A 27864-nucleotide genomic window follows, 5' to 3' on the forward strand; every position below is an offset into this window, starting at 1 on the left:
AGGGGAGCCAAAGTTCTTGGGCTTCTTTGGGGGAAGCCAGTGATCTACCACAGATGTCCAGTGATCTACCAGTGGATCACGATCTACCTGTTGGACATGCCTGATCTAAAGAATTAAACAAATGAACTCTGTGACTGTAAACAGATTTTTTTAAACTGCTGGCCCTGTGACTTGGAGCAGGTTTGGTTTTTAATACAATTATGCATACTTAGAACTATTTGACAATAAGTACAATAGCACCATCTATGGCTTCCGAAGAAAAATGCACCAACAAAATAGATTTCCCCACCCTGCCCACCCCTAATCTCACCCCGCATGGACCAATGAAGAAGAGAATGGCCTGTCTTACCCACTCACATATACTTATAATAGATTTATTCCCCTGGATTCAGGGGGCATTACTACAAATACACAAAGAGCAGATAGAAAACTGTGCTGCACCAAAATAAGACCATTGGTCCATCTAGCTCAAGACTTGGAATTCGCTCCCCCAAGAAGTAGTGATGGACACCAATTTGGATGGCTTTAAAAGGAAGGTTGCCAGATATTTTCAATGAATCTGGGGACACTTTTCAACTTCAATGGATTTTGTATGGGGACCGGTTTGTAAATCCGGGGACTGTCCCTGGGAAACGGGGATGTCTGGTAAACTTATTTAAAAGATGATTTGACGCTGTGCTAGATGATTGGATGCTGTACTACATGGGCTATTGGCCTGATCCAGCAAGCTCTTCTTACTCTCTTGTCTACATCAGGAATGGATTTCCAGTCTGTTTTATTCAGCCACTTCTGCTAACAAACATATGGATGTTAGTCACTTAGGGAAGGGATCTTGTCCCTGACATTGAACTGATACTCAAAAGCTATCCATTAAGGCCCTGCGGCCAATTAACCAACTAATCACTGAACCAGAAGGAAGACTTCCAACAGCAGTAGCACCCATATGTTCCAACATGCCACAGAGGAAAATCAGACTGTGTGTCTTTGGGGGCCATGCTCCCACGTGAGTTATATGACTCACACAAGAGCACAGCTCCCCAAAATGCACGTCTTTGGGGGCTGCATCCTCATAGCAGCCAGGTGAGTTGTTTGAGAGCACAGCTCCACCCCCCCCCAAAAAACCCAGTGTCTTTTGGGGCCACACTCTCACGGGAGCCAAAACATGCCATCCCAAGTTCCAATAAGAAGCCGGGGTGGCTTCTGTAATTCCGGGATGTCCCAGTCAGTGCTTTTTTCTGGGGGATGCAGGGGTATGTATACCCCTAAACATGTTGTGAATCCAATGGGAGAAGATTCAGGTAGGTAGCTGTGTTGGTCCGACGCAGTCAAAATAAATAAATAAAATTAAAAAATTGCCCAGTAGCACCTTAGAGACCAACTAAGTTTGTTCTGGGTATAAGCTTACGTGTGCATGGTATCTGAAGAAGTGTGCATGCACACAAAAGCTTATACCCAGAACAAACTTAGTTGGTCTCTAAGGTGCTACTGGACAATTTTTTAATTTTTTAATTTATTTGTAATGGGGGAAGAAACAAAAAAAAATTAGTTTCTTCTCTAGCACAGTGAATCGTCAGTTCCGTTGCTACTCCTGATGGCGGCCTCATTTCCTGCCACAGTGTTTCCTGAGTGTCAGACAGAATGAGAGTAAACATTTTTTTTAGAAAAAAAAGCACTGGTCCCACTCAAACACATTCTAGATGGAGCTGCCTTAGAAAAGTATTCAGAAACTTCAGCTGGCTCAAAGAGCTGCAACCAGATTGCTGGTTATAGGGAGCATACAACTCCATTATTGGAAAAGGCTGTATTGGGTACTGGTTTGTTTACAGCAGGCTTCCTCAACCTCAGCCCTCCAGATGTTTTGAGACTACAATTCCCATCATCCCTGATGACTGGTCCTGCTAGCTATGGATCATGGGAGTTGTAGGCCAAAAACACCTAGAGGGCCGAGGTTGAGGAAGCCTGGTTTACAGGCACAATTCAAATAAATAATTATATTATTATTAGTAGTAACAATAATAATGCCCCCCAGGAGGTATTTTGTGACTTCCACCCACGGCACTTTCTCAGAATTCCAAATGTGCCCACTGGCTCAAAAAGTTGAAATGTACCACACTGAAAATATTCATTAACCATATTATTTAATGAAGTTGTTTTCAACATGGACCAATACACTGAGATATTGAGTTACCTTCAAACTGTGTGTGTGAGAGAGAGAGATCAGTAATATCAACAAACTCTTCTGTAGCATCCTCAACAACACCTAACAAAATGCAGCAAAAATACAGCAGTGTCAAATGGTCCTCCTTCGCTCCATCTCCAGAAGGAAAAAAAATCAAACACATCTTCATAAAAGAGATTCTCATTAACAACAGTGAAAAGAGCTACATACGGGCAGATGTTGTCCAAAAAAAGACTTGATGAGTCCTCCCAGCATTGAATATGAAGAGTAGCTCTCTTTATCCCAGAACCTGCAAATTTGCAACTAGGAAAAATAAGGAAGCATGGTGAAGACTGTCTATCTACATGATGCCCCATTTCTAAGCAGGGGTGAGCAGATTTTCTTTTCATTTATTGTTTCATCTCTGCACTGAATTCTACTTCCAGAGCTATACCACAGTGGTAAGGGATATGATTTGCATGCAGAAGGTCTCAGGTTTTAATCCCTTGCAGATCTAGGGCTGGGAAAGACTCCTATTTGAAAACCTAGATAACTATTGACAGTCAGTATATAATACTGTGCTAGTAAACATGTTTAACTTGGTATAATACAACTTCCTATACTGTATGTCCAATTGTCACATGATTACAATGGAACCTCGGGTTACGAACACCTCGGGTTATGACTTTTCAGTTTATGAACAATCGTAAACCGGAAGTAACACAAGGAGTGAAGGCTCGGCCTCCGCGGAGGCATCGGAGCGTCCGCGACTGGGATGCAGCCATGGAAGCACTCTGATGCCTTCGCGGAGGCCCGGAGAGAGAAAGAGGACGGGCCCGGAGGAGCCGGCCTAGACTGGGCTGTGTCGCAGCGCCTGCCTCTCACTCTGCCCGTGCTGCGTTGCCATTGCCGTTGCCGCCGCCGCTTGCTCCTGCCACCACCCTCGCACCCCTCGCCTCACTCACTGTAAGGAGAGGCAGCCATGGTTGCCCGCTGTCTCCACAACTGCCCCATAGGATGCCCAGCAAGTAGCTTCCCAGCCCCAAAGTTAGGTAAGGAAAATAAATGTTAATTTTTTTCATCTACAATACTGTATTAATTATTTTATAGTACAGTACATTGATTATTGCCTTCATTTTATGTATCAATGGTCTTGGTAGACAGTAAAAATTGTGTTAAATTGCTGCTTTAGGGGGTGTTTTTCATCGTCTGGAACGGATTAATCCACTTTCCATTACTTTCAATGGGAAAGTTCGCTTCAGTTTAAGTACGCTTCAGTTTATGAACAGACTTCCGGAACCAATTGTGGTTGTAAACCGAGGTACCACTGTAAGATAATTTCTAAAATTGATTTCAGAAATGTAGCACACACTGTTTGCTGCAGTTTTCATCACCCCCAACTCATCTGCATTTTCTCCCTCTATGTTACTGGTGCTTGTTTCGGTTGTGGCAATGCTTTATCAATTTTGATGCAATACGTACAACTGCATCAAGAGGTTTCATGTGTCTGAGAGAGAAGGGGCACTCTTGGGCACCCATAAAACCCCACAGAAAGTTATTTTCGATGCAACTGATCATACAATCACATCAATAATGCTTTTTTTAAAAGTGCTTGATCCATTTCTAGAGGAGAAGGGGAGGGACAGTTTTTGTAGCAAGAAAAACTACAGGAGTCTTGTGGCACTTTAAAAACTAACATTTATTACAGCATGAGTCTAGAGTACTTGTTATCAGATTAATGGAATGTTAACTTAAGTTAGCAGATATTTAGATGCATATGGTTGGATGGAGGGACTGTTAGCAGGGAGGTCAGTGGGAAATGAAATGGAAGAAATACAGGCTGTAGTAATTCCATTAACACTTAAATGTAAAAATAATTACAGTGACCACTCACAAAATAGTGTTGATAACACAAATGGTGCAGCACTGGCAAGCTATTTCACACCTGTAATGAGATCTAAAAATAATAATAAAAAAACATTGTCTCATTTCATCCCACAAATGATAAAACGGAACTTCCTGAGGAGCAAAAGAATGGAAGGGAATGACAGCTGCAGCAAATGCCCAGTGCACACTCTGCACAAAATTCAGAAATTAAAAACAGGACAATGAACGTTCCTGATGCATGAATTCCATTTCAAAAACAAGACCAGGTAATCTGGAACTCCCAAACCTAGGAAGAAATGGCAGGTGCACAGAGTTTCAGAAGCATCCCTATAGTCTAGGATAAATGCCTCATGTACTATGCTGCTGCTCCGGGCCTGTAAAGAGAATACTTTTCCTTGCCTTGATAGAGTTGCAAGCTTTTGGTTTAACCACTGCTAGATGTCCATTTCACACAAAGTTGAAATGCTGCAATTGGCATAGGAAGCTGCCTTAAACCAACTCAAAATATTTGTCTACCTGGCCCAGTATTGACCTGCAGCAGCTTTCTGGTGGTGGTCTTTCCCATCACCTGCTTACCTGAACCTTTAAATCCAGGGATAGGAAACCTGAGTACTTTAGATGACAGTAGACTCCAACTCCCATCACTCCCAACCAGCATAACCAACGGAGCTGTAGTTCAGCAAGTTCTGAAGGCCTACAGCAGGTTTGGGGAACTTTAGACCCTCCAGAACGACAACTCCCATCAGCCCAGCAAGCATGGCCAATTGCCAGGGCTTATTGAAGGTGAAGACCAGCAACACCTGGAGGACCAAAGGTTCCTCACACATGGGCTATAGTCCCCTCTCCTTGCACTAAGTCAGGCATCCCCAACCTGCAGCCCTCCAGATGTTTTGGCCTACAATTCCCATGATCCCTAGCTAACAGCGCCAGTGGTCAGGGATGATGGGAATTGTAGTCCAAAATATCTGGAGGGCCAAAGGTTGGGGATGCCTGCACTAAGCTATCCTTCCTCCCCATGAAACCATGTTTAACTCCATAACACACAAACACTAAACTTCTGCTGCTGGTATCTGCAGATCATTCTCTGTTAAAGGGGCAGAGGAATGTCAGGTCATTTTTGTCCAAGCCAGATAGCACTCCAATGGCTCTGTGATTTTATTTTGGATTGTATAGAGCGCCTGGGTTTTAAATGCCATCACAGTGGAATATGGAGGAAGGCAGCATGAAATCTATCAACATCAGTGAAAATGGAAGGTGCAAGCAATATCTTTATCCAATGAACTCATGGGGCATGGCTCCCTCTTGGATAAAACTATATTGAAGACTGCTCATAACTGTCCTCTCTAACCCAGAACACAGGACACCAGAGTGTCTCTGTATTGCTAAGTGCAGGTTTGTTAGGGAACCATGTTAATATGTTATTAATTTCCAAAGTGTCCAGCACAGTTTAGATCAATATCACTTCAAAACCCCTTTTTCAGTTGAGGGCCAAAGTCTCTTTTGGGCAGCCTTCAAGGGACCACATGCCAGGGGTGGTCATGGCCAGAGTAAAAGGTGGACAGAGCAACAAATGCAAATTTAACCTCTGTACAGCAAGCTCTTTCTAGCCGTGATCCAGTAAAGCCAGAGGCATTATCAGAGTTCAGTGGCATATCCCAACCAGGAAAAAATTCTCAAGGAGAGTTCAAAGCAGGGTCAATGATGACCATAGTTGAGGGAGAATCCTAAGGGTAGTTAGAGATGACTGGGGGACCACATTCGACCTGAGGTATCCCCATGCTCTACAAGAGCTGACTCAAACGAGAAAAGAACAGAACCAAGTCAAATCTATTGTTTCTTTCTTTTAAAAAAATGCTTACAGCTTTTAAAGATGAAATACACTACCCTTGTTTCAACGCTGCTTTTAAATTAAAAACTAAATGCAATTTAGCCACTCTTTCCGCAGCTGATGCTGCCAAATTGACTAATACTGTAGGAAGACCAGAAAACAAACCATAAGCATAGAATTAATTATCTTTTTTAAAAAAAAATGTATATCCCATGTTCTTTTCCTTTCTGATGTTTAGTGTTGTTGTTTTCTTAACCTATATTTGTTTTTAGCACTGACTAGAGAGCAAGAACTCGAAGGGAAACCCAGCTTAAGGCTGGATACATTTACCTTAAAGCAAGTTTCATGGAACTCAGTAGGGCGTACTTTGGAGAAGGCATGCATGGGTTTGCATTTTAATACTGCATACCTGAGGATTGCTTCATACATTACACTGGAACACATGAGAAACTCACAGCTCTGTTCAGATCTATCATAAAGTAAAATGGGGTGCCTGCAATTAGCCATGCCTTTCTGCTTCACACAGAACTCCTGGGAAGCAATTGTCCCACTCTATTCTGCATTGGTCAGGTGGCAGCTGGAATATTGAATCATACCCAACTAACTTATACTCAGAGGAGACTCACTGAAATTAACAGTCCAAGTTAGCCATATCTATTCATTTCAGCTACCCAATTCCACTACTGGAAACGAGTGCAAGGACTCTAGCTAGTGCAACAGGGCTTTTATCCCTCTCTTCCCTCTGTGTACCCCCTGCACCTCCCCCAAATCTGCTCCAGAGGGTTGGAAGAAGCCCAGAACATAATGCAAGTAGAGGAGAGGGGATGATGTTCTGTTGGACCAAGAGAAATGCTTATATTGATGGTATGAGCTCTTTAGTCCTATGGTTAATAATAATAATAATAATAATAATAATAATAATAATAATAATAATACCGGTAATAATAATTTATACCCCACCCATCTGGGTGCGCCTCCCCAGCTACTCTGGGCAGCTTCCCTAAACAGGGCTGCCTTCAGATGTCTTCTAAAAGTCAGATAGTTGTTTATTTCTTTGGCATCTGATGGGAGGGCATTCCACAGGGCAGGCGCCACTACCGAGAAGACCCTCTGCCTGGTTCCCTGTAACTTCACTTCTCCCAGTGAGGGAACTGCCAGAAGGCCCTCGGAGCTGGACCTCAGTGTCCAGGTTGAATGATGGGGGTGGTCAGGTATACAGGGCCGAGGCCATTTAGGGCTTTAAAGGTCAGCACAGTGGCAGAGCTTCATGCTCCGGCACCAGGGGCGGAGAGCAGGCAGGGACAGGGCTGGCGCGCATCCCGGGGGCAGAGCGTGCCGCCCGCATAGGCATGGTGCGCATTCTGGGGGCGTGGCATGCCACCTGCAGCAGCGTGGCGCACGTTCTGGGGGTGGGGACAGCCGCGGTGGCACCCTACTGGGATCGCGCTGCCGGGGCTGGCATGCTCCCATCGCCCCCCTCTTCCTACGCCCCTTGGTCAGCACCAACACTTTGAAATGTGCTCAGAAACATACTGGGAGCCAATGTAGGTCTTTTAAGACTGGTGTTACACGGTCTCGGAGGCCACCCCCAGTCACCAATCTAGCTGCCGCATTCTGGATTAGTTGTACTCTCGGGTCACCTTCAAAGGTAGCCCCACGTAGAGCGCATTGCAGTAGTCCAAGCGGGAGATAACTAGAGCATGCACCACTCTGGCGAGACAGTCCGCAGGCAGGGAGGGTATCAGCCTGCGTACCAGATGGAGCTGGTAGACAGCTTCCCTGAACACAGAGTTGACCTGTGCCTCCATGGAATTACTCTCACAGTGTCCCATTCTGGGTGCTACATTTTCAGAATGATGTTGACAAGCTGGAGCATGTCCAGAGGAGGGCCTGAGGGGCCAATGGGAACCAAGTCTTGAGAGGAATGATTGGAAGAGCTAGGTATGTTCAGTCTGGAGAGGAGAAAATTGAGAGGATACAAGATAGCGGTCCTCAAATATCTACAGGATGGACATGCAGAGATGGAGCTTATGCCCAGGGTGGCATGCATTGTGCAGAGGGAGCCCAGTGTGGCTGCACCAGCCCAGCTTTTGCCACTGTTTCAAGGGCACAGACATGGCGCCCTGGCAGCCCTGTACGGCTTTGTGTGGCTGAGGCCAGAGTGTCCAATCCCAATGGAGGAGAGGGGTGGCAACACGGCTGCCGCTTCTGCCCCCGGGTCAGACCTAACCCAGAGGTGGAGCTGCAGCTGGCTGGCAGGCAGCATTGGCAGCCCAGCGGAGGAGAGGAGTGGCAACACTGCTGCCACTTCTGCACACACACACACACACACACACACACACACCGGGTCATTCCTGATCTGGGAGTGGAACTGCGGCCAGCTGACAGAGTTGGGCCATCATGTAAGGAACCTGCTTCTGTAGATCCCTCTTGCTCTGGAGCCAGGCCCCAAAGACCTGGCCCGGGCGTGGTTCCCTCACTGCAGCTCTGGCCTCAAAGAGGGAGCCTATTGTGCCCAGGGCCATCCCCCTCCCCCCAAGCCGCCTCCCAATGTCATGCCACTGTGATCAAGAAGAAGATGGTGCCACCTTGTTCTCTGTTGTACTGAGGATAGGACTAGAACCAATCAATGGAAATTGCAAGGAAATATATTTTGGTTACGGGACCCAGGCGGCACTGTGGGTTAAACCACTGAGCCTAGGGCTTGCTGATCAGAAGGTCGGCGGTTCGAATCCCTGTGACAGGGTGAGCTCCCGTTGCTTGGTCCTAGCTCCTGCCAACCTAGCAGTTCGAAAGCACGTCAAAATGCAAGTAGATAAATAGGAACTGCTACAGCGGGAAGGTAAACGGTGTTTCCGTGTGCTGCTCTGGTTTGCCAGAAGCGGCTTTGTCATGCTGGCCACATGACCTGGAAGCTATACGCCGGCTCCCTCGGCCAATAATGCGAGATGAGCATGCAACCCCAGAGTTGGTCACGACTGGACCTAATGGTCAGCGGTCCCTTTACCTTATATTTTGGTTAAACATTTAGAGAAGCTTTCTAATGACAAGAGTCGGTCAATAGTGAAAGAGACTCCCTTGGATATTGAAGCAGGGGTTGTAAGGGATGCTGTAACTGCATCTGTATCGCAGATCCTATATTGAGCAGCGCATTAGACTTTTTAAACTCCAAGGTCTCTTAGAATCATAGAATTGTAGAGTTGGAAAGGATGTTGAGGATCATCTAGTCCAACCCCCTGCAATGCAGGAACCTCAACTAGATCATACAAGGCAGGTGGCCATCCAACCTCTGCTTATAAACCTCCAAGGAGGAGAGTCCACCACCTCTCTTGGGAGTCTGTTCCATGGTCAAACAGTTCTTACCACCAGAGCCTGGAGGCTCCATAAGAAGAGCCTGCTAGAACAGGACAAGGGCCCCGCTAGCCCATCCTCCTGGCCAGACACAGCCAAAGAAGCCCCCCGCAAGCAGGAGTTGAAGAGCATCCCACTCTCCTCTTCCCCCGTACCAAGGTGATGGCTCTGTCCATGGAGGCTCCATTTGGGTGTAGCAGGGAACAAAGCAGAGCCCTGCAGCAGCAGCAGCAGCTGGGTCAGGCCAAAGGGGACACTGACCAGGTCCCCCCCCCCCCGCCCCAAGTGAAGATGCTCCCAAGTGGGACCTGAGGGCAGAAACAGAGGCTCTCTCTCCCCAGGGGAAGCACTTGGCCTTCCTCAGGACTACTCTTCCAGGAAAGTGAAAGGGGAGGGACTGCCTCCCCCAGCCCTCCAGAATTTGGGAATGAGGCGGAGGGAGAGCAGCGAGCTGGGGGCGCCCCATCTGAGACTTGTGCCTTTGGTTCATCCTGCCAAAATCCAGAACCTGACATTTGTCCCTGTTGAAGTTCACTTTATAAGTTTGGACTGATTCTTTTACATTGAAGAGATTCACAGAATTGTCTAGTTGGAAGGGAACCCAAGGGTCATCCAATCCAACCCCCTGCAATGCAGGAATCTTTTTGCCTCACGTGGGGGTCGAACCCACGACCCTGAGATCGAGAGTCTCCTGCTTACCAAAGGAGCCATTTCTGGTGTCTCTCTCAAGTACCCTCCTAATATTGCAACAGACTTTCAGTCTGCTAGTGAGCAGGTGAAGTATAATTTGCTGTTGTTTAGTTGTTTAGTCGTGCCCGACTCTTCGTGACCCCATGGACCAGAGCACGTATAGCAAGTATAATAAGCAGGGTGGATTTGATTTAAATCAATCTGATTTAAATCACGATTTAAATCACGATTTAAATCACTAGTCAGTAAGGCTTGATTTAAATCATAGTTTTCTACATAAAGACTAATTCTTGCTGGTACAACTTTAATATGCTAGTAGATGAAGATTTTTAGAATAACAACTTTTCATATTAGTTTTTTTATCCCCAGTTTAATAGGTTAATCATTCATACTGTATTTGGACAACTTTTCTGTTGTACTTAGGAAGGAGAAAAATAATCATTACATTAATAATAACAAATTAATAATAATAATAATTTATTATTTATACCCCACCCATCTGGCCGGGTTCCCCCAGCCACTCTGGGCGGCTTCCAACAAAACAGAAATTCTAAAATACAGAAATCCATCAAACATTAAAATACAGAAATCCATCAAACATTAAAAGCTTCCCTAAACAGGGCTGCCTTGAGATGCCTTCTAAAGGTCTGGTAATTGTTGTTCTCTTTGACCTCTAGTGGGAGGGCATTCCACAGGGTGGGTGCCACTACCGAGAAGGCCCTCTGCCTGGTTCCCTGTAACTTGGCTTCTCGTAGTGAGGGAACCGCCAGAAGGCCCTCGGAGCTGGACCTCAGTGTCCAGGCAGAACGATGGGGGTGGAGACGCTCCTTCAGGTATACCGGACCGAGGCCGTTTAGGGCTTTAAAGGTCAAAACCAACACTTTGAATTGTGCTCGGAAACGTACTGGGAGCCAATGTAGGTCTTTCAGGACCGGTGTTATGTGGTCTCGGCGGCCGCTCCCAGTCACCAGTCTAGCTGCCGCATTCTGGATTAGTTGTAGTTTCCGGGTCACCTTCAAAGGTAGCCCCACGTAGAGCGCATTGCAGTAGTCCAAGCGAGAGATAACTAGAGCCTGCACCACTCTGGAGAGACAGTCAGTGGGCAGGTAGGGACTCAGCCTGCGTACCAGATGGAGCTGATAAACAGCTGCCCTGGACACAGAGTTGACCTGTGCCTCCATGGACAGCTGTGAGTCTAAAATGACTCCCAGGCTGCGCACCTGGTCTTCCAGGGGCACAGTTACCCCATTCAGGACCAGGGAGTCCTCCACACCCGCCCGCCTCCTGTCCCCCACAAACAGTACTTCTGTCTTGTCAGGATTCAATCTCAATCTGTTAGCCGCCATCCATCCTCCAACCGCCTCCAAGCACTCACACAGGACCTTCACCGCCTTCACTGGTTCTGATTTAAAAGAGAGGTAGAGCTGGGTATCATCAGCATACTGATGGACACCCAGCCCAAACCCCCTGATGATCTCTCCCAGCGGCTGCATATAGATGTTAAAAAGCATGGGGGAGAGGACAGAACCCTGAGGCACCCCACAAGTGAGAGCCCAGGGGTCTGAACACTCATCCCCCACCACCACTTTCTGAACACGGTCCAGGAGGAAGGAGCGGAACCACTGCATGACAGTGCCCCCAGCTCCCAACCCCTCCAGACTGTCCAGAAAGATGGTCGATGGTGTCAAAAGCTGCTGAGAGATCCAGCAGAACTAGGAAACAGGTCTCACCTTTGTCCCTAGCCCGCCGGAGATCATCGACCAGTGCGACCAAGGCAGTTTCAGTCCCATGATGAGGCCTGAATCCTGACTGGAAGGGATCCAAATGGTCCGCTTCTTCCAGGCGTGCCTGAAGTTGTTCAGCAACCACTCGCTCAATCACCTTGCCCAAGAATGGAAGATTTGAGACTGGGCGATAGTTGGCCATATTGGCCGGATCTAAAGATGGTTTTTTAAGAAGCGGTTTAATAACCGCCTCTTTCAGCGGGTCTGGGAAGGCTCCTTCATGGAGAGAAGCATTTACCAACCCGCGAAGCCCATCGCCCAGCCCTTCCTGGCTAGCTTTTATAAGCCAGGATGGGCAAGGATCAAGGAGACAGGTGGTTGGTTTCACTCGTCGAAGCAGCCTGTCCACATCCTCGGAGGTAACAGATTGAAATTGATCCCACAAAACTTGACTAGACAGGACTCTAGCACTCCCCCGCCCCGGCCCTGCTCCCACGGTGGAGTCTACCTCTTCCCGAATCTGAGCTACTTTTTCTGCAAAAAACTTTGCAAAGTCATTGCAGGAGATCATGTGGCCCGTATATTTAATAAATTAAATAGATTTATTCAACTGAAACAATAACATTACAACATATGTTATTTGTTTAAACAAACATCCATGTTTGTTAACTAATTTGGCTAAACAAAAACAAAATATATATATTTTAAGAAACTTAGACTGTCAGCCCAGCCTACACATGAAAAACTTAAATACTGTCCACTCCAAACAATCAGAAAAATGTTGTTTCTATTCTATTCACTGAACTTCTTGAAACTTAGCACTGAAGGGGTTGATTCTGTATTCATAGGTTTGTAGAACAATAGGATTAAGGTCTATTTCTCAACTCTGTTCATGTTATAACATTTTTGCTGTGAAGAAGAGGCATGTGATCTCTGCTGAGTCAAATTCAGTTTTGAGAACTGCAAAAGTAAACCAAGCATCTGTGATAATATCTTGTAGGCAGAGAAACTGCCCAATAATCTTACAAAAACCTCTGGAAGAGCATGACATTGTGAATGGATTAATGGAATTTATTTACCAAAAAAATTAAACATATACAACCTTATTCTACATAATTTTAAAAAACTATTCTTTATTTCATGATGGAATAACCTTTGGATGGTAATATATTTTCCTCAAAAAGCATTTTATTTTTTTAAAAAAATCTGATTTTAATCAAAAAATCTGATTTAAATAAAAAGAAATCCGATTTTTTTATTTTTTTTAAAAAATCATTGATTTTTCCACCCTGATAATAAGTAATAATAATAGTAAGTACGTAATAGTAACAATAGTATTATTATTATTATTATTATTATTATTATTATTTGTTATTTATACCCCACCCACCTGGCGGCAGGGTACAAAGCTGCTGTCTTGATTGCCTCTGAGCCGAGAATCCCAGAGAACTCTGCACATGCCCTGGACCATCCGGATTCTGGGAGGGAGGGAGAGTGGCTAGCTGGCTGTGCTCAGCTTTCGAAGGGTTAAATCGAACAGAGCTGGAGTCCTAGAGAGGACAGGAAGTAGAGAAAGGGGGCAGGTCCTCCAGAGCAGAATCCCCTCCTTCCCAGTCCCTTCGGGTCTCCTCCACGTGCTGCCTCGGTTTCCCTCCTGGGAAGAATCCGGTGAGTCTCCTCTCTCTTCCCCCTTGGGTGTCTGGGGGAGAACGGGGTCCCAGGGCTGCAGGGAGGGTGTTCTGCTTCTGAATTGGGAGACCCCCAAGTCCTGCTACCCCCATTCCTCTCTGCCAAGCCAGGGAGGGGGCGAGTTTCCAGGAGGTCTGCAGCTCTGTTGTTCCTTTGCATCCAGGCGCTGCTTCTTCTTTGGGTCTGAGGGGTAGGGCATGCCCAGAATCCCCCTTGCAATGGGGGAGCCCCTGCCAGGCCCCCCTCCAGATCAGATCAGGTCTCCAGCCCAGAGCCTCAAGGGAAGCCTCTCTGGGCAGGTCCTTTTCTCCGTGGAGAGAAAAGGAGAGAGCGAGGGGGCTGAGTTGGCTGCACTCCGCCTGCCAGGGTTCAAAGAAGCTGAGCTGCATTTCTTGAGAGGAGAGGACGGAAAGCCACTTTAAGGACCCCAAGATCTTGTCCTTAGGGGGATGAGGCAATGCAAGGAGGAGAAGGAGAGGGATCTGGGTGGCAGGTCTGCAAACTTTTCTCTTCTCTGATCCCAGAGTTGAGCTTTCAGGGTATTGGAAAACAATGGAGTTTGGAGAGACCTTTCTGAAGGGAATTAAGACAATCTATACAGAACACATGGCAAGTGTGATTGTGAATAATACTCTTTTAGAAAAATGTAAGATACAGAAGGGGACATGTCCTCCTTCCCGCTATTGTTTATACTAGCCCTAGAAGTATTAGCATGAAGAATAAGGAAAAATCCAGATATAAAAGGAGGTCAGGGTGGGGCAACAAAACTACAAACTGAAGGCCTCTGCAGATGATGTGGCATTATGGAACCTCTTCGTAGTGTCTTAGAAGCAATAAGGCTGTTTGGAAATGCTGCAGGTTTTAGAATAAATAGGGGGGAAACTAAGGTGTGAGTGAAAAACATGGATGTGCAGTCAAAAAATGAATTTCAGAGAGAGGGATTGGTGATAAAGAATAAAGTGAAATAGATTGGAGTAACCTTAACAGAAACAACAACAACCCTAATATATTTCAAGATAATTATGTTAAAATATGGAAGAAGAAGAAGAAGAAGAAGAAGAAGAAGAAGAAGAAGAAGAAGAAGAAGAAGAAGAAGAAGGGAAAATTGAAACATGGGGAAGAATGGAACACTCTGATGGGAAGAATGTCTGTTATAAAAATGAATTTTTACCAAAATGATTGCTGCCATCCAAGAAGGCTGAGCAGCCGGAGCATCAGAGTGGCCTTGCTGAGAGCCTCATGCTCCTCCTGGGGCTGTCCTCCCACAAGAGCAAATTTTCCCGCAGCCCAGACCCCAAAGGAGTCCCTTCGATCGGCCTCTCCGGCGCAGGACCAGGGCAGCGCAGCGGGAGGGGTGCCCTGTCTCCAGGGACCAAGGAGCAGGCGGAGGTGGGGGCTGCACAGGCAAGCAGAGCCATGGGATGCTTCCTAGCTCAGGATCTGCTCCCCCCCCCTTTGCTCGCCAAAGACTGGAGCCCATCCTTGAGGGCGTCTCTCAGCTGGCGAGGAAAGACCCCTGCTGCCAGAATCCCTCTGGAGAGAAGCTTCTGCCAGACAGAGCAGACCAGACTCAGCTCCATCAAGCCTTCCTGCATTGCAGGGGGTTGGACAAGATGACCCTTGTTCTCTCCTAGAATGACCCCACTCTCCATTCTCTTGCTGACTCTCCTGCAAGACAAAAGATGCAGCCTATGCTCTCTCCCTCTGGGCCCCCATGGAGCCTTTCCCCTTCACCCCCCTCTCTGGCTCCAATACTTCCCTGCTGGTCCCCTCTGGGATTATGGGAATAGGGTTTCCCATAATACATCTCCAGAAGCATCCTCAAGACATGATAGATCTGTCACAGAAAAGTTGTAGTCTCAGGTAGAACCTGAGCTCCAGGCTTGGCCCCACTCATGGAGCAGGATCTCACCGGTCATGGGGGATTATGGTGGGCTCACTCACCTTTCCCCTTATGCCTCACTTCCCTGGGTCCTAAATGCCATTGGAACTGAGAAGATTGATACAACAAGGTGACTTCTTATGAATTTATAAAGTTTAACAATATATAGCTGTTTCAAAGTATGGATCCAAGGGTATGTGGCAGAATAGTAGTGGGGAACCCCCATCTCCCTTGCGGTTAATCTGGATAAGATTTGGGCTCCTTGGGGCAGAACCCTTGCCACAGATAGAGGAGGGGGGAGGGGGCAACCCCTTGAGCGCTGGCGCAGAAGCGGGAAAACTGCAGGAAGGGAGAGGGAGGGGTGCCCTCAACTTGCCAAAGGTTAAAAGCTGCAGAGAGGACAGGAAGGGGGAGTGAAGGTTCTCCATGGCTAAATTCCCTCCCTCCCACATCCCTTCCTACAAGCAGAGAGGAGGAGGCTGCTTGCTTTTCTCTCCTTCGCAAAACTTCCTTGGTGCCCCTCCTGGAATCTGGCGAGTCTCCTCTCTCGTCCCCCTGAGGGTGCAATGGGGAGAAGGGGGTCCCAGGGGTCCAGGGAGGGTGAAAGGCGTCCCTGTTCAGATCTTGCACGTGGGGGGAGACCTCCATCAGGGAGCAGAGGGTCCTCCCTTGTCCTCTCTGCCAAGCCAGGGAGTGGGGGCACCTACATGTAATAACTACTGGTCTGTTTTCTGCCTATGCTCTGGGGTTGCAGTTTTCAGGCTTGGGGACAGGATGGTGACTGGTTTTTGCACCAAGTCCATAAGCCCCACTGAGTCCAAGGGGATTTACTCTCAGGTCACCACCAAAACTACTGGAAGGGTTTACAAATGGGACTTGTGTTGGGAAGGGGCTGCCCCATTTGTGCTTCTCCAAGGGCAGGAGAATCCATGCAGAGCCTCTGAGGCTCCCTTTGCTTCTTCCTCTCTCCCAGGACCCTGCAGCTTGTTTTGGCTCCTCGACTCCTCAGGAAAGAGACGGATCCTGCAAAGCTAGTGAGGATGGAAGGGGGAAGATGGACGGTGGACCTGGTCAGGTTGTCTCCCGCATCCTTCCCCACTACCTCTGAGCATTCCCTCCCAGGGACCTCCGAGAGATCTGGTGAGTCCCAGGGGAGTGGAGATGGGGACATGGATGGATGGAGCCGGAGAGGTATTGGGGCTTGCTCAGCTTGGGGGTGGGGGGAGGCAGGCAGGCAGATGGCGATGGAGAAAGGGAGCACCTTTTCAGGCTCCCCCACCTACCTGCCTGCCTGTGCCTTTGTCATGTGCAGGCAATTTGAGCTAGGAATACATCACAGCTCCCCGGCCACCGCAATGGTTGTCAGCAGTATGCTGATGGCACTCAGCTCTCTTTCTCCTTGACATCTGCAGGTGAAGCAGTGGAAGTGCTGGACCAGTTTCTTGTCTTGATAATGGACTGGATGAGAGTTAACAAACTGAAGCTCAATCCAGATAAGACTGAGGCTCCGTTAGTGGGTGGCTCCCTAGACCAGATGGCTGGGAGGTCACCTGCTCTTGATGGGGTTTCACCTCCTCTGAAAGAGCAGGACTTCCAGAGCAGTGCGCTCAGCGAATGGGTGAGGGACTGCGCTCCTGGAGACTCGGGGCAGACCCAACACTGGAGAGAAATTACGGAGCAACGGAAGGCGTAGGTTTCCCCGACCTCAGGGGGGGATCCTGAGGACTGAGCCCAAAGCGGTGCATTAAGGGGTTTCCCCAAGTCCAAGCTCAAGCTTCACCCTTATTAAAAAACATATTGTAGTGGAGACAGAGCGGGGAGAACCCCAGCGCAACCGGACAGAACCGCTCTCTGGCGTGATCGCCTTAGAATCCACTAAGTTAAAGATTGATATAAAAGAGGGAGCACACCCCCGGGACTATTTTTCAACAGAAACAATGCCGCAAGACGTAGTGGAACATAAGGTGGGGGTACGGTGGGAATAAAGGCTTAATAACAGAGCGAAAGCTTCAGAAATTAAAAGGGGTCCAATCCCCACAACACTGATAATAACTGATATCCCGTTTCACGAGGGGCTTTTAAAAGATTTGTGCAACACACCAAGTTCTAATGACCTGCAATTGAGACCATTCGACCTTCCGTCTACCCCTAAATAGTAACAATCCCCAATCAGAAAGCATTTAAGACAAAAGCTCAAAGCCCTGGACAAAGTTAAAGCTGAGAAACTGTCTGAACGCTTAAAACTAAGAAGGAACTTTGTTGTTGTTGTTTAGTCGTTTAGTCATGTTTGACTCTTCGTGACCCCATGGACCAGAGCACGCCAGGCACTCGTGTCTTCCACTGCCTCCCGCAGTTTGGTCAGACTCATGTTCGTCGCTTCGAGAACACTGTCCAACCATCTCGTCCTCTATCGCCCCCTTCTCCTAGTGCCCTCCATCTTTCCCAACATCAAGGTCTTTTCCAAGGATTCTTCTCTTCTCATGAGGTGGCCAAAGTATTGGAGCCTCAGCTTCAGGATCTGTCCTTTCAGTGAGCACTCAGGGCTGATTTCCTTCAGAATGGAAAAGTTTGATCTTCTTGCAGCCCATGGGACTCTCAAGAGTCTCCTCCAGAACCATAATTCAAAAGCATCAATTCTTTGGCTATCAGCCTTCTTTATGGTCCAGCTCTCACTTCCATACATCACTACTGGGAAACCCATAGCTTGAACTATATGGGCCTTTGTAGGCAAGGTGGTGTCTCTGCTTTTTAAGATGCTGTCTAGGTTTGTCATTGCTTTTCTCCCAAGAAGCAGGGACAAAGTCCTTGAGTGGCATCATTATTTTGGTCATGATAAAATAAAAGCGCACAAGGGCTTCCTGAATCACCACGTGAGGAAGGCTTTATTTGACGTCTGGGAAATGAATAAATTAATAGTTGTAATTTAAAAACACCTGGTGGCTATCACCTATAGAGTCAAATGCCACCCATAGAAATAATATGACTAACAACTGGTTAACTTACAGAGATTTGGTGAATGAGATAAGCTGTTGTCCCAAACTTAAAGAATTTGACGAACTTAAGCAAATTGGGGTGAACTGACTAGAGTACTTTCAGCTTAAAGCAACATTTGAAAAAGACAAAACCCTAAAAAAGGATTTGACAACATAATATCAACCTTAGAAAAAGAAGTCTTAAATAACAATCAGAAGACTCTCTCTAAAATGTATAAGATGTTACAGAATGGACAATCAAAAAATGAGGAAAAGGGAAATTATTGATATATATATATATATATATATATATATATATATATATATATATATATATATATATACACACACACACACACACACACACACACGCTGACCCGGCCACGCGTTGCTGTGGTTCTTTCCTGTGATCCCCACCCCCCACCCTGTCATGATCCATGACGTATCCTGCCCCTCCTCCCTCCACCCTGGCTCCTCCCTGTGTTTCCGTAGGATACCCTTCCCACTGTTGTCCCTGGGGAGTGTTGGCCCCTCCCCCCTGTATCTCCATACCTTGGCCCCCACCCTTCGAAAAGGAATTGTTAGGTTCTGGGTTCTATTTCCCAGCATGCACTTTTGTCTGAACCCTCTGCTGTTCCTGGGGAGTGTTGGCCCCTACCCCCGGTATCTTCCCATCCTTAGAGAAGGAGCTGTCAGTTTCTGGGTTCCATTTCCCAGTATTTGCTTTTGTCTGAGCCCTCTGTTGTCCCCTCCCCCCTGTATCTCCATACATTGGCCCCTGCGAACGAATCGCGAACATTTCTATATATTTAGATTAAGGATAGGGGATGATGATGTGCCCTGGGACCCAGATAACTACTTAAAGAATCCCAACCGGGGGGGATCAAATAGCGAAGCCCCATAGCCCCGTAGCAACAGACAGGCCCAGACAGAAGGAGGGGGGTCATATGGGCCACTTGGGGCGGGCCTCCGAATCTAAAGGGGGCCTCGGCCAGCATATTCACAATCAGTAAAATGAGAAAAGTAACAAAAGGGTTAAAAAAGGGCCACATTATCTACCTGGCCCGGGCAAGGGGAAGGTAGGGGATTGTAAATGGGGTGGGGGGTGGCCACTGCAAATATCTGAGGACTTAAACTGGGGAGAGAAAGTGAATGGGTTTTTAAACAATAAGTTGTTTCTCCTAAAATAAGACATTTGTGCAATATAAGTCATACCCCGAAAATAAGACATAGTGATAGGCGCAGTTCTGGAGGGCCCCAAGGAAGAGGTAAGGCTGGACGCGTAATGAAAAATAAGACATCCCCTGAAAATAAGCTACATCAGCCCATGACCTATTTGGGCTCCTCCTCCCCCCACCTCCCACCCAGGGCTCCATTTGGGATAGTATTTAATGGGCTGTAGACCTGAGGCCTAGTATGTAAAATGGAGCCAAGGCCTCCTGTTTTACAGGATCTCGTGGCAGAGGCGGGGTTTGTGGGTGTGGTGTGTTGTGGCTATTCCCTGTGAATGGCCCCATGTGTCCCGATCCATGATCTATTCAGTTTGTTCCCCCCCCCATGACCGGTGTGGTAGTGTTGCTAAATGGTAAAGTAAAAAACCCTTGCCGTGCAGGGGCCTACATAAATCAAAGGCTGTGCTGTGGCCTGTGCCACCCACCCACCCCCCAGGCAGGCTCCGACCTCCACTTGGCAATGTTGGTTTTTTGGTGGAGGTTTTTTTGGGGGAGGGTTAGTGGTGCTAAATGGTAAAGTAAAAACCCCTTGCCATGCCCCCAAGTGTGTTGTTGTGGGTCCCCCCCCCCCGGGCCTGTCAGGGCCTACATTAAACAAAGGCCTAATGGCCGCCTTGGGGGATTTCAAGTTGCTTGGTTGATGATGATGTCATTTGGTTTGTGGGTGTGGCTTAGATTTCACAGGAAGGGAGGGGGTGGAGGAGGGTACTACGCCACTTGAGGGCGCTGTTTGACTTGGTGGAAAAGCAGGTCTGCACCTGGGCAGGTGTGCGATTTGAGGGATTTTTGCCCCCAACAACGCTCTAGGAGTGGCCTGGATCGTTGTGTCAAAATTTCAGGACAATCGGTCAGGAGGTTACGGAGAAAAGTGTCAAACGGAATTTCATGATTTTGACATTTTTATGTGTGTGTGTGTGTGTGTGTGTGTAAATGTAAATGTAAAATGGCCATGTTTGTTTGTCTCCACTTTTCACCAAAACCGCTTGACCGATTGCATTCAAATTTGAACACGTCACATGCGAATACACGAGTAACCACATACCGTTTGAGTAGACAGACATCACAACTGCGCCAGATAAAACCCCCAAACCCCATGTTCCATAACACACCATTCAGCCAAAAGTGCATACTGGGAAATAGAAGCCAGAAGCTGTGTCTCACAGGGTAGGGCAGATCGTCAAGTCAGGAACCAATATGCTATAACTGCCACAACAGCCATTCCTCCACAAAGCGCCACGCCGGGATCCTGCCCCTAGCCACCCATGTTCCACCGTCAGAGACAGGCCGCGCCGAAAACCAAGCCACGCCACACCGTTCCTGTCCCCTTCCCTCTCCAAAACACCTCAGCTCAGGTTTGCAGGGAATGGAGGTGGGGACTCACCTGCATTGCGGGTGGGGGCAGGATGGGGTCAGTTGGGTCATGGGTTGGCACGGGGTGAGGTGGGAGGAATCATAGGGATGAGCCAAAAAACCAAGCCCCGCCCCGCCGTTACCATGCGCTTACACGCCCTCCCCGTCCAAAATACAAAATGGCATCTGTGGCATCATGGTTTCCATAGGAAAGGCCCAGTATAGGGTTGCCAGACTCAATAGAGGACAGGACTACTGTGCCTTTAATACAGTGGTACTATTACTTCCCTTGATCTAGACCAGTGTTTCTCAACCAGTGTGCCTCCAGATGTTTTGGGACTACAACTCCCATCATTCCTGACCACTGGTCTTGCTAGCTAGGGATGATGGGAGTTGTAGTCCCAAAACATCTGGAGGCACACTGGTTGAGAAACACTGATCTAGACGCTATACTCCTATTGATGCAGCACAGAATTGCATTGGCTTTTTTAGCTGCTGCATCACACTGTTGACCCATGTCAAGTTTGTGGTCTACCAGGACTCCTAGATCCTTTTTACATGTACTGCTCTCAAGCCACAAGTTCCCTATATGTTAGCCAATTGTCTTTCATGTTGTTTCTATGGATATTTGGAATAACTTTTTATTGCTTTTAAAAACAAGGATCATAGCAATAATAAATGATACAAATATCATAATAAATGATACAAATATGTAGACTCAGTCTTCTCATGTCATTTGTATATCTCAAAAATAGCAGAATAAATTTGCAGGAATATCTATAAAAGGCATGTCCAACACGTCGATCGCAATCGATCCGTTGGTCGCGGGATGAATGTTTCTAGATTGCGGCCTTCCCTCTGCCTGAGGGACTGTTGCAACTCTGCATGTGTGCCCAGTCAGGGAAGCAACCAAGAAGCTCCTCTCACAGGAGGGGATGTTTTGCTGCTGTGTATGCCTGGCGCGTCAGGGGAAGCAACCGGCATCAGGGGAAGCAGTTGGAGTGCCCCCTGCCCCCTCAGAAAAATCAGCCAGTGCACGGCCACCTACCCTACACCCATCCCTGGGTGGTAGAACAATGGCAGTTTCTTTATTGGATCATAGATCACAGCCTACTTCAAGTTGGACATGCCTGATCTATAATATGGGGTTCATCATTAGTAGTCAATGTATGAGTTCCGGGTTCATGAAATGGTTTAAACTGAAACAAAAAGGGGAAACAGCAGAGAACACTGAACATCACATAGCCGAATGCCTAGTCAGGAGCTCTTGTGGCTGTTGTGCTTAGATTAAATGTGAGTCATAGTCATTTTCCCAGGTCTCCTCATGAACATGGGAGGGGGGTTCAAAGTGAAGAAGGTGATTTACATATAAATTTAAAATTAGACCAACCAGACTGAGGAAACTGCTGATGGGGCGTGTGCAGGTGAAGATTTTGCTGTTTGTTTCACAGACGAGGCATGTACGTTGCTGGATCCTGACCAGAGAGCTCTGCATAAGGAAGCCAAGCAGGAGAATCGTGGGATCATGGACCCTCTTGGTAAAACTCTCCATTGAATCATAAGATCAGTCTTGAAACTCCATGCATACCTCTGTGATGAACCTCCATTATTTGGATGGAGACCAACAGCATCTGGGATGCTAAAATCCCCACCGTGAACCCTGAATGGAGGGATATCAACTATTTCCTCTGTGAATTTTCTTTCTCTAGTTATGCCTTTTAAAGCAATGACCAGACTTGTCTGAACCTCCCTGGCCTTTTTAAATGTCTGCCTCAGAGCTTTAAGGGAAATTGAATTAAATTCTGTCAGGTTTGTTGTTTTTCCTTCTGTTTGCATTTGATTGACCAAAGAGATGACTGACCTGTGAGATGGAGTGGATTCCAGGATTGAGCCAAACAAAATTTATCCCTGATAAAGACCAAGCAATATGTCAGTAAATACCAGCCAACAAAGGCAGTGAAAACTATAGAAAGGCCCCACATCTAACTATTTTTAGTTCCTCCTCTTTCACAAGCATTCATTAACGTTGTTCAATAATCTGGTGCTCCCATTTCTTCCTGAGGCTCTAATTAGCTTCTTTCTTCGTTGCAGATGGTGATGAATTGGAAGGGAAGAACAAGGGAGACCACAACAGAATCCACATAGCGGAGAAGTCAGATAAATATTCACAGTGTGGAGAGAACATCCGTCAGAGCTCCCAGTCCACCTCCCATCAAATAAAAAGCTTCGTTCAGAGAGAAAGCCTCACTTCACACAAAAGAAAGAGTAGGGAGAAATTATATCAGTGCAGAGAATGTGGAAAGAGCTTCAGTCGGAAGGATGGTCTCACTTCCCATCAAAGAATTCATACAGGGGAGAAACCCTATGAGTGCTTCGAATGTGGAAAGAGCTTTAGTCAGAAGCGGAGTCTAACTTCCCATCAAAGAGTCCATAGAGGGGAGAAACCCTATCAGTGCTTTGAATGTAGAAAGAGCTTCAGTCAAAGCACCGATCTAACTTCCCATCAAAGAATTCATACAGGGCAGAAACCCTATCAGTGCTTCGAATGTGAGAAGAGCTTCAATCAGAAGGATGGTCTCACTTCTCATCAAAGAGTTCATACAGGGGAGAAACCCTATCAGTGCTTGGAATGTGGGAAGAGCTTCAGTCAAAGCGCCCATCTCACTTCCCATCAAAGAATTCATACAGGGGAGAAACACTTTCAGTGCTTCGAATGTGGGAAGAGCTTCAGTCAAAGCGCCCATCTCACTTCCCATCAAAGAATTCATACAGGGGAGAAACACTTTCAGTGCTTCGAATGTGGAAAGAGCTTCAGACAAAGGGGGGGTCTCACTTCCCATCAGAGAATTCATACAGGGGAGAAACCCTATCAGTGCTTCGAATGTGGGAAGAGCTTCAGTCAAAGCGCCCATCTCACTTCCCATCAAAGAATTCATACAGGGGAGAAACACTTTCAGTGCTTCGAATGTGGAAAGAGCTTCAGACACAGGACGAGTCTCACTTCCCATCAAAGAATTCATACAGGGGAGAAACACTTTCAGTGCTTCGAATGTGGGAAGAGCTTCAGTCAAAGCGCCCATCTCACTTCCCATCAAAGAATTCATACAGAGGAGAAACACTTTCAGTGCTTCGAATGTGGAAAGAGCTTCAGACAAAGGGGGGGTCTCACTTCCCATCAGAGAATTCATACAGGGGAGAAACCCTATCAGTGCTTCAAATGTGGGAAGAGCTTCAGTCACAGCACCAATCTAACTTCCCATCAAAGAATTCATACAGGGGAGAAACCCTATCAGTGCTTCGAATGTGGAAAGAGCTTCAGTCACAGAGCCCATCTAACTTCCCATCAAAGAATTCATACAGGGGAGAAACCCTATCAGTGCTTTGAATGTGGAAAGAGCTTCAGTCAAAGCTCCCATCTAAATTCCCATCAAAGAATTCATACAGGGCAGAAACCCTATCAGTGCTTCGAATGTGGAAAGAGCTTCAAACGAAAGGATGGTCTCACTTCCCATCAAAGGGTTCATACAGGAGAGAAACCCTATCAGTGCTTGTAATGTGGAAAGAGCTTCAGTCACAATAAGACTCTCACGTCTCATCAACGAATTCATACAGGGGAGAAACCTTGTCAATGCCATGAGTGTGCAAAGAGTTTTCGTTACAGAAGCCATCTCACTTCTCATCAAAGAATTCATACCAGGAAGAAACCCTATCCGTGCTCAGAATGTGGGATGAGGTTCAATCGAAAGGATATTCTCACTTCCCATCAAAGAACTCATACAGGTCAGAAACCATATCAGTGCTTCGAATGTGGGAAGAGCTTCCAGGAGGGGACCAAGCTCACTTCCCATCAAAAACTTCATACAGAGGGGTAACCCAAAAAGAAAAATAATAAAGCAAAAAATTATTAAGCAACCACAGTTCTATAGAAAAGATAAAGGGGGGAAGAATAACTAAAAATACCTTTTATCACATTTGTATCATATAATATGATTCGTCAACACATAGGAAGGAAGGCTCCCCAGCTCAACCCTGGGTGCCCCCCTCTTCTCCCCATCTCTCACCCTGAGAGATCCTTCCTTCCCTGCTAACCGTACCCCTGGAAATAAGGTCCGAAAGGTGATTTCGGACCGAGAAGTCAGTGGTGTCTGGAAGGAACTCTCAGCACCCCTCGCCAAGAGGCTGGGGGGGGGGAGTCCTGGACACTGAGACAAAGAAAAATGACTCACCCAGCAAGAAGCTGCAGCTCCGACGCGACTTTGATGGTAAACTTTCTCTACCTTTAACTGAACCTGCACCGGGGGGGTGGGAAATAGTAAAGAGGGGGGAAAGCAGAAGACATTCCCCCCCCCTCAAAAAAAGCGATAAAAGCAGCAAAAGCCGCTGAAGGGGGGACGGAATAGTGGTGGGAGAAAGCAAAATAAATGGCAAAATAACGCTGCCAGAGGAAAGAACAAAGTGAAAATAAAAGAAATCAAACGTAAGAAAAGTAAATTGAAGCCACCCATATTTCAGCACGATTTAAGTGCATACCATAGAATTGTGCATGGAGACAAGGAAAGCACAGAGACGACTGCTTGGGAGTGGCGGGAGTGGACAACACGGAGAGAGGACAGGATTGGAGATGGAGGGGGAAGCTGGTGAGTTGCAGAGTCAGTGGGGGAAAGTGAAGGGGAAATGTCTGCGAAAATGGCGGGCGCGCCATAGTAGGAATGACTGAGCAAAGAATAAGGGACTAAAGAAGCTGAAAATGAGGAGAATAAGAGACAAGGAGAAGAGAATGAAGAGAAGCCTCAGAGGATTGCACGACAGAGAATAGCGCCACCGTGTGGTGGAGGGGAGAATTGCAGTCTTGTTGAACAAAATTGAAGAAGCTAGGAACTGGAAGTTCACAACAAAGAAGGAACTCTACAATGGACCCTGAAATGGATTTGTGAGAACTTATTTGGAGTCTAAAAGGGGACATTGGAGGTGTGAAGAAAGACTTGGCAGAAATAAAAAAAGGAAATGAGCGAGAGAATAAAAGTACTGGAAGAAAAGGTAGACAAAATGGACTGTAATGAGAAAGAAAAAGGAGAAATGAAAAACCAACTGAAAGAAGTGGAAGAAAGAAACAAAGAAACGGCAAGAGAGATGCAAGAAATAAAAATGAAAACCCAGTCATTGGAAAACATCATGAAGAAAGCAGCCAAAGAAAAGAAAGAAGGGAGAAGAGAAATGGATAAAGTGAAAAAGGGGATGGAAGAACAAAGAGTAACACAAGAGGCTGCAAATAATGCTCTCGCAATGATGCAGATGCAGCTCCGAGAAAATACGTTCAGATTAAGAAATATACAAGAAAATGAAAACATAGAAAAACGGATAACGGAAGAATTGGCAAGATGGCTGGAAGTAGAAGCTGAAATAGAAGAACAAGTGGAAAGAGCATTCAGGGTAAACTTAAGGAAAGCGAGAGTAAACAATTGGCCAAGAGATTGCTTAGTGACTTCTACCACAAGTTGGGTGAGAGATAAAATTTTACAAACTAAAGGGAAGAAGAAATTGAAAATAGAAGGAGCAGAGATAATATTAAATAAAATTCCACCAAGATTGATTCAAAACAGACAAAATATCATTTTTTAACGAAAGCCTTGAAAATGAAAAGAATTATTTTTCCGCTGGGAGTAACCAGGAGGACTATCTTTCTTCTACAAAGGGAAACAAAGGAAGTTTGAGACTGTGGGAGATGCTGATATCTTCTGGAGGAAATACTGGCAGGAACTGGGAGGCAAAAAAGTTAAAGCAATTGAAGAACAACAGGACAGCAACAATGAGGAGGAAGACAATGCAAGTTCAGCAGAAGAAGAAGAAGACGAAGGAGAAGAAAGGAATAAAGAGACCGAGAGACTTAAAGTGTACATCTTGTCGTAAAAAAAGGAAACTTTTCATTCTATCTCATATTGAATTAGTAAGAGGGGATCTCTTCTCTTTTTAATTTTTACTTTTCATTCTTTCTTACTTTTCCATTTAGCACCAACAGAATAAAAACTAAATTAAAAGTTATTTCAAGATGTTTGATGATGTATGCAATGGTAGCCGGTAGCTAGTCAAATTGATAACATACCAAAATTTAGCAGAAAAAAGAAGCGGGAAATGAAGGGGTTAAATGATGAGAGAATTGATAAAGATTGGAAAATGTTGAAACAATATTTAATGAAACAGGTAGAAAAAGTCAATCTCATAGCAGACGTGTGAAGGGCCCCCAAAGATACCTAAAGGAAAAGAAAAACGCAGTAAAAAGTATGCATTGTAACAAAGATATATAAACCGGAATATAGGGAGGGCTGGAAGTCACGCAAGGTGGGGGTGGGGTGGAGGTATTTTTATGTGTGTGTTCTTCTTTTTTGCTTTTTGTTTGTAAATATTTTGTATTTTGGAAAGGAATAAAAAGTTCTTCCTGATGTTTAGTCGTAATCTCATTTTTTGTAGCTTGAATCCATTGGTTCTGGTCTTAGCTTCTAGAGCAGGAGAAAGCAAGCTTCTTCCATTCTTCATGTGACAGTCCTTTAGATATTTGAAGATGGCTATCATATCTCCTCTCAGGCTGCTCTTTACCAGGCTAAAAATATCCAACCAACATACCCTTCAGCTCTATAATTATATATCCACATAGTCCTGAGTTTGCTGTGACATTAATGCTGCCCATCTTCCTTTAAACTCCACTCATAAACAATAAAACAAAATACAAGCCAAACTGAACCAACGGTCTTTACGAAACCTACAGGAATCAAGATCTGTTGTAAAATGTAATGCAGGAACATCTCCTTGCTAAATAGGGGATGCAATCAGAACCTTAGTTACAGGTAGGTAGCCGTGTTGGTCTGAGTCGAAGCAAAATAAAAAATTTCCTTCAGTAGCACCTTAAAGACCAACTAAGTTTATATTTTGGTATGAGCTTTCGTGTGCATGCACACTTCTTCAGATATCTGAGACTGATATCTGAAGAAGTGTGCATGCACACGAAAGCTCATACCAAAATATAAACTTAGTTGGTCTTTAAGGTGCTACTGAAGGAATCAGAACCTTGTTAAACTTTCACCCTCGCCTCTTGCTCTGGAAGTCAGC

The 27864-nt window shown here is 46.2% G+C and overlaps 1 protein-coding gene across 1 annotated transcript; it reads left to right on the forward strand.

Moving 5' to 3' along the window:
- Positions 1 to 22168: 22168 nt before the first annotated feature.
- LOC132591197 (uncharacterized) lies at positions 22169 to 27200 on the forward strand. Its single transcript, XM_060268437.2, has 2 exons — positions 22169 to 22301; positions 22855 to 27200. Exons 1-2 carry the CDS (start codon positions 22289 to 22291, stop codon positions 24315 to 24317), a joined length of 1476 nt encoding a protein of 491 aa, XP_060124420.2. The 5' UTR covers positions 22169 to 22288; the 3' UTR covers positions 24318 to 27200.
- The last annotated feature ends 664 nt before the right edge of the window (positions 27201 to 27864 follow it).

This window comes from Zootoca vivipara, chromosome 14 (assembly GCF_965207765.1).
Source record: "Zootoca vivipara chromosome 14, rZooViv2.hap1.1, whole genome shotgun sequence".
In the NCBI taxonomy this organism is placed as follows: domain Eukaryota; kingdom Metazoa; phylum Chordata; class Lepidosauria; order Squamata; family Lacertidae; genus Zootoca; species Zootoca vivipara.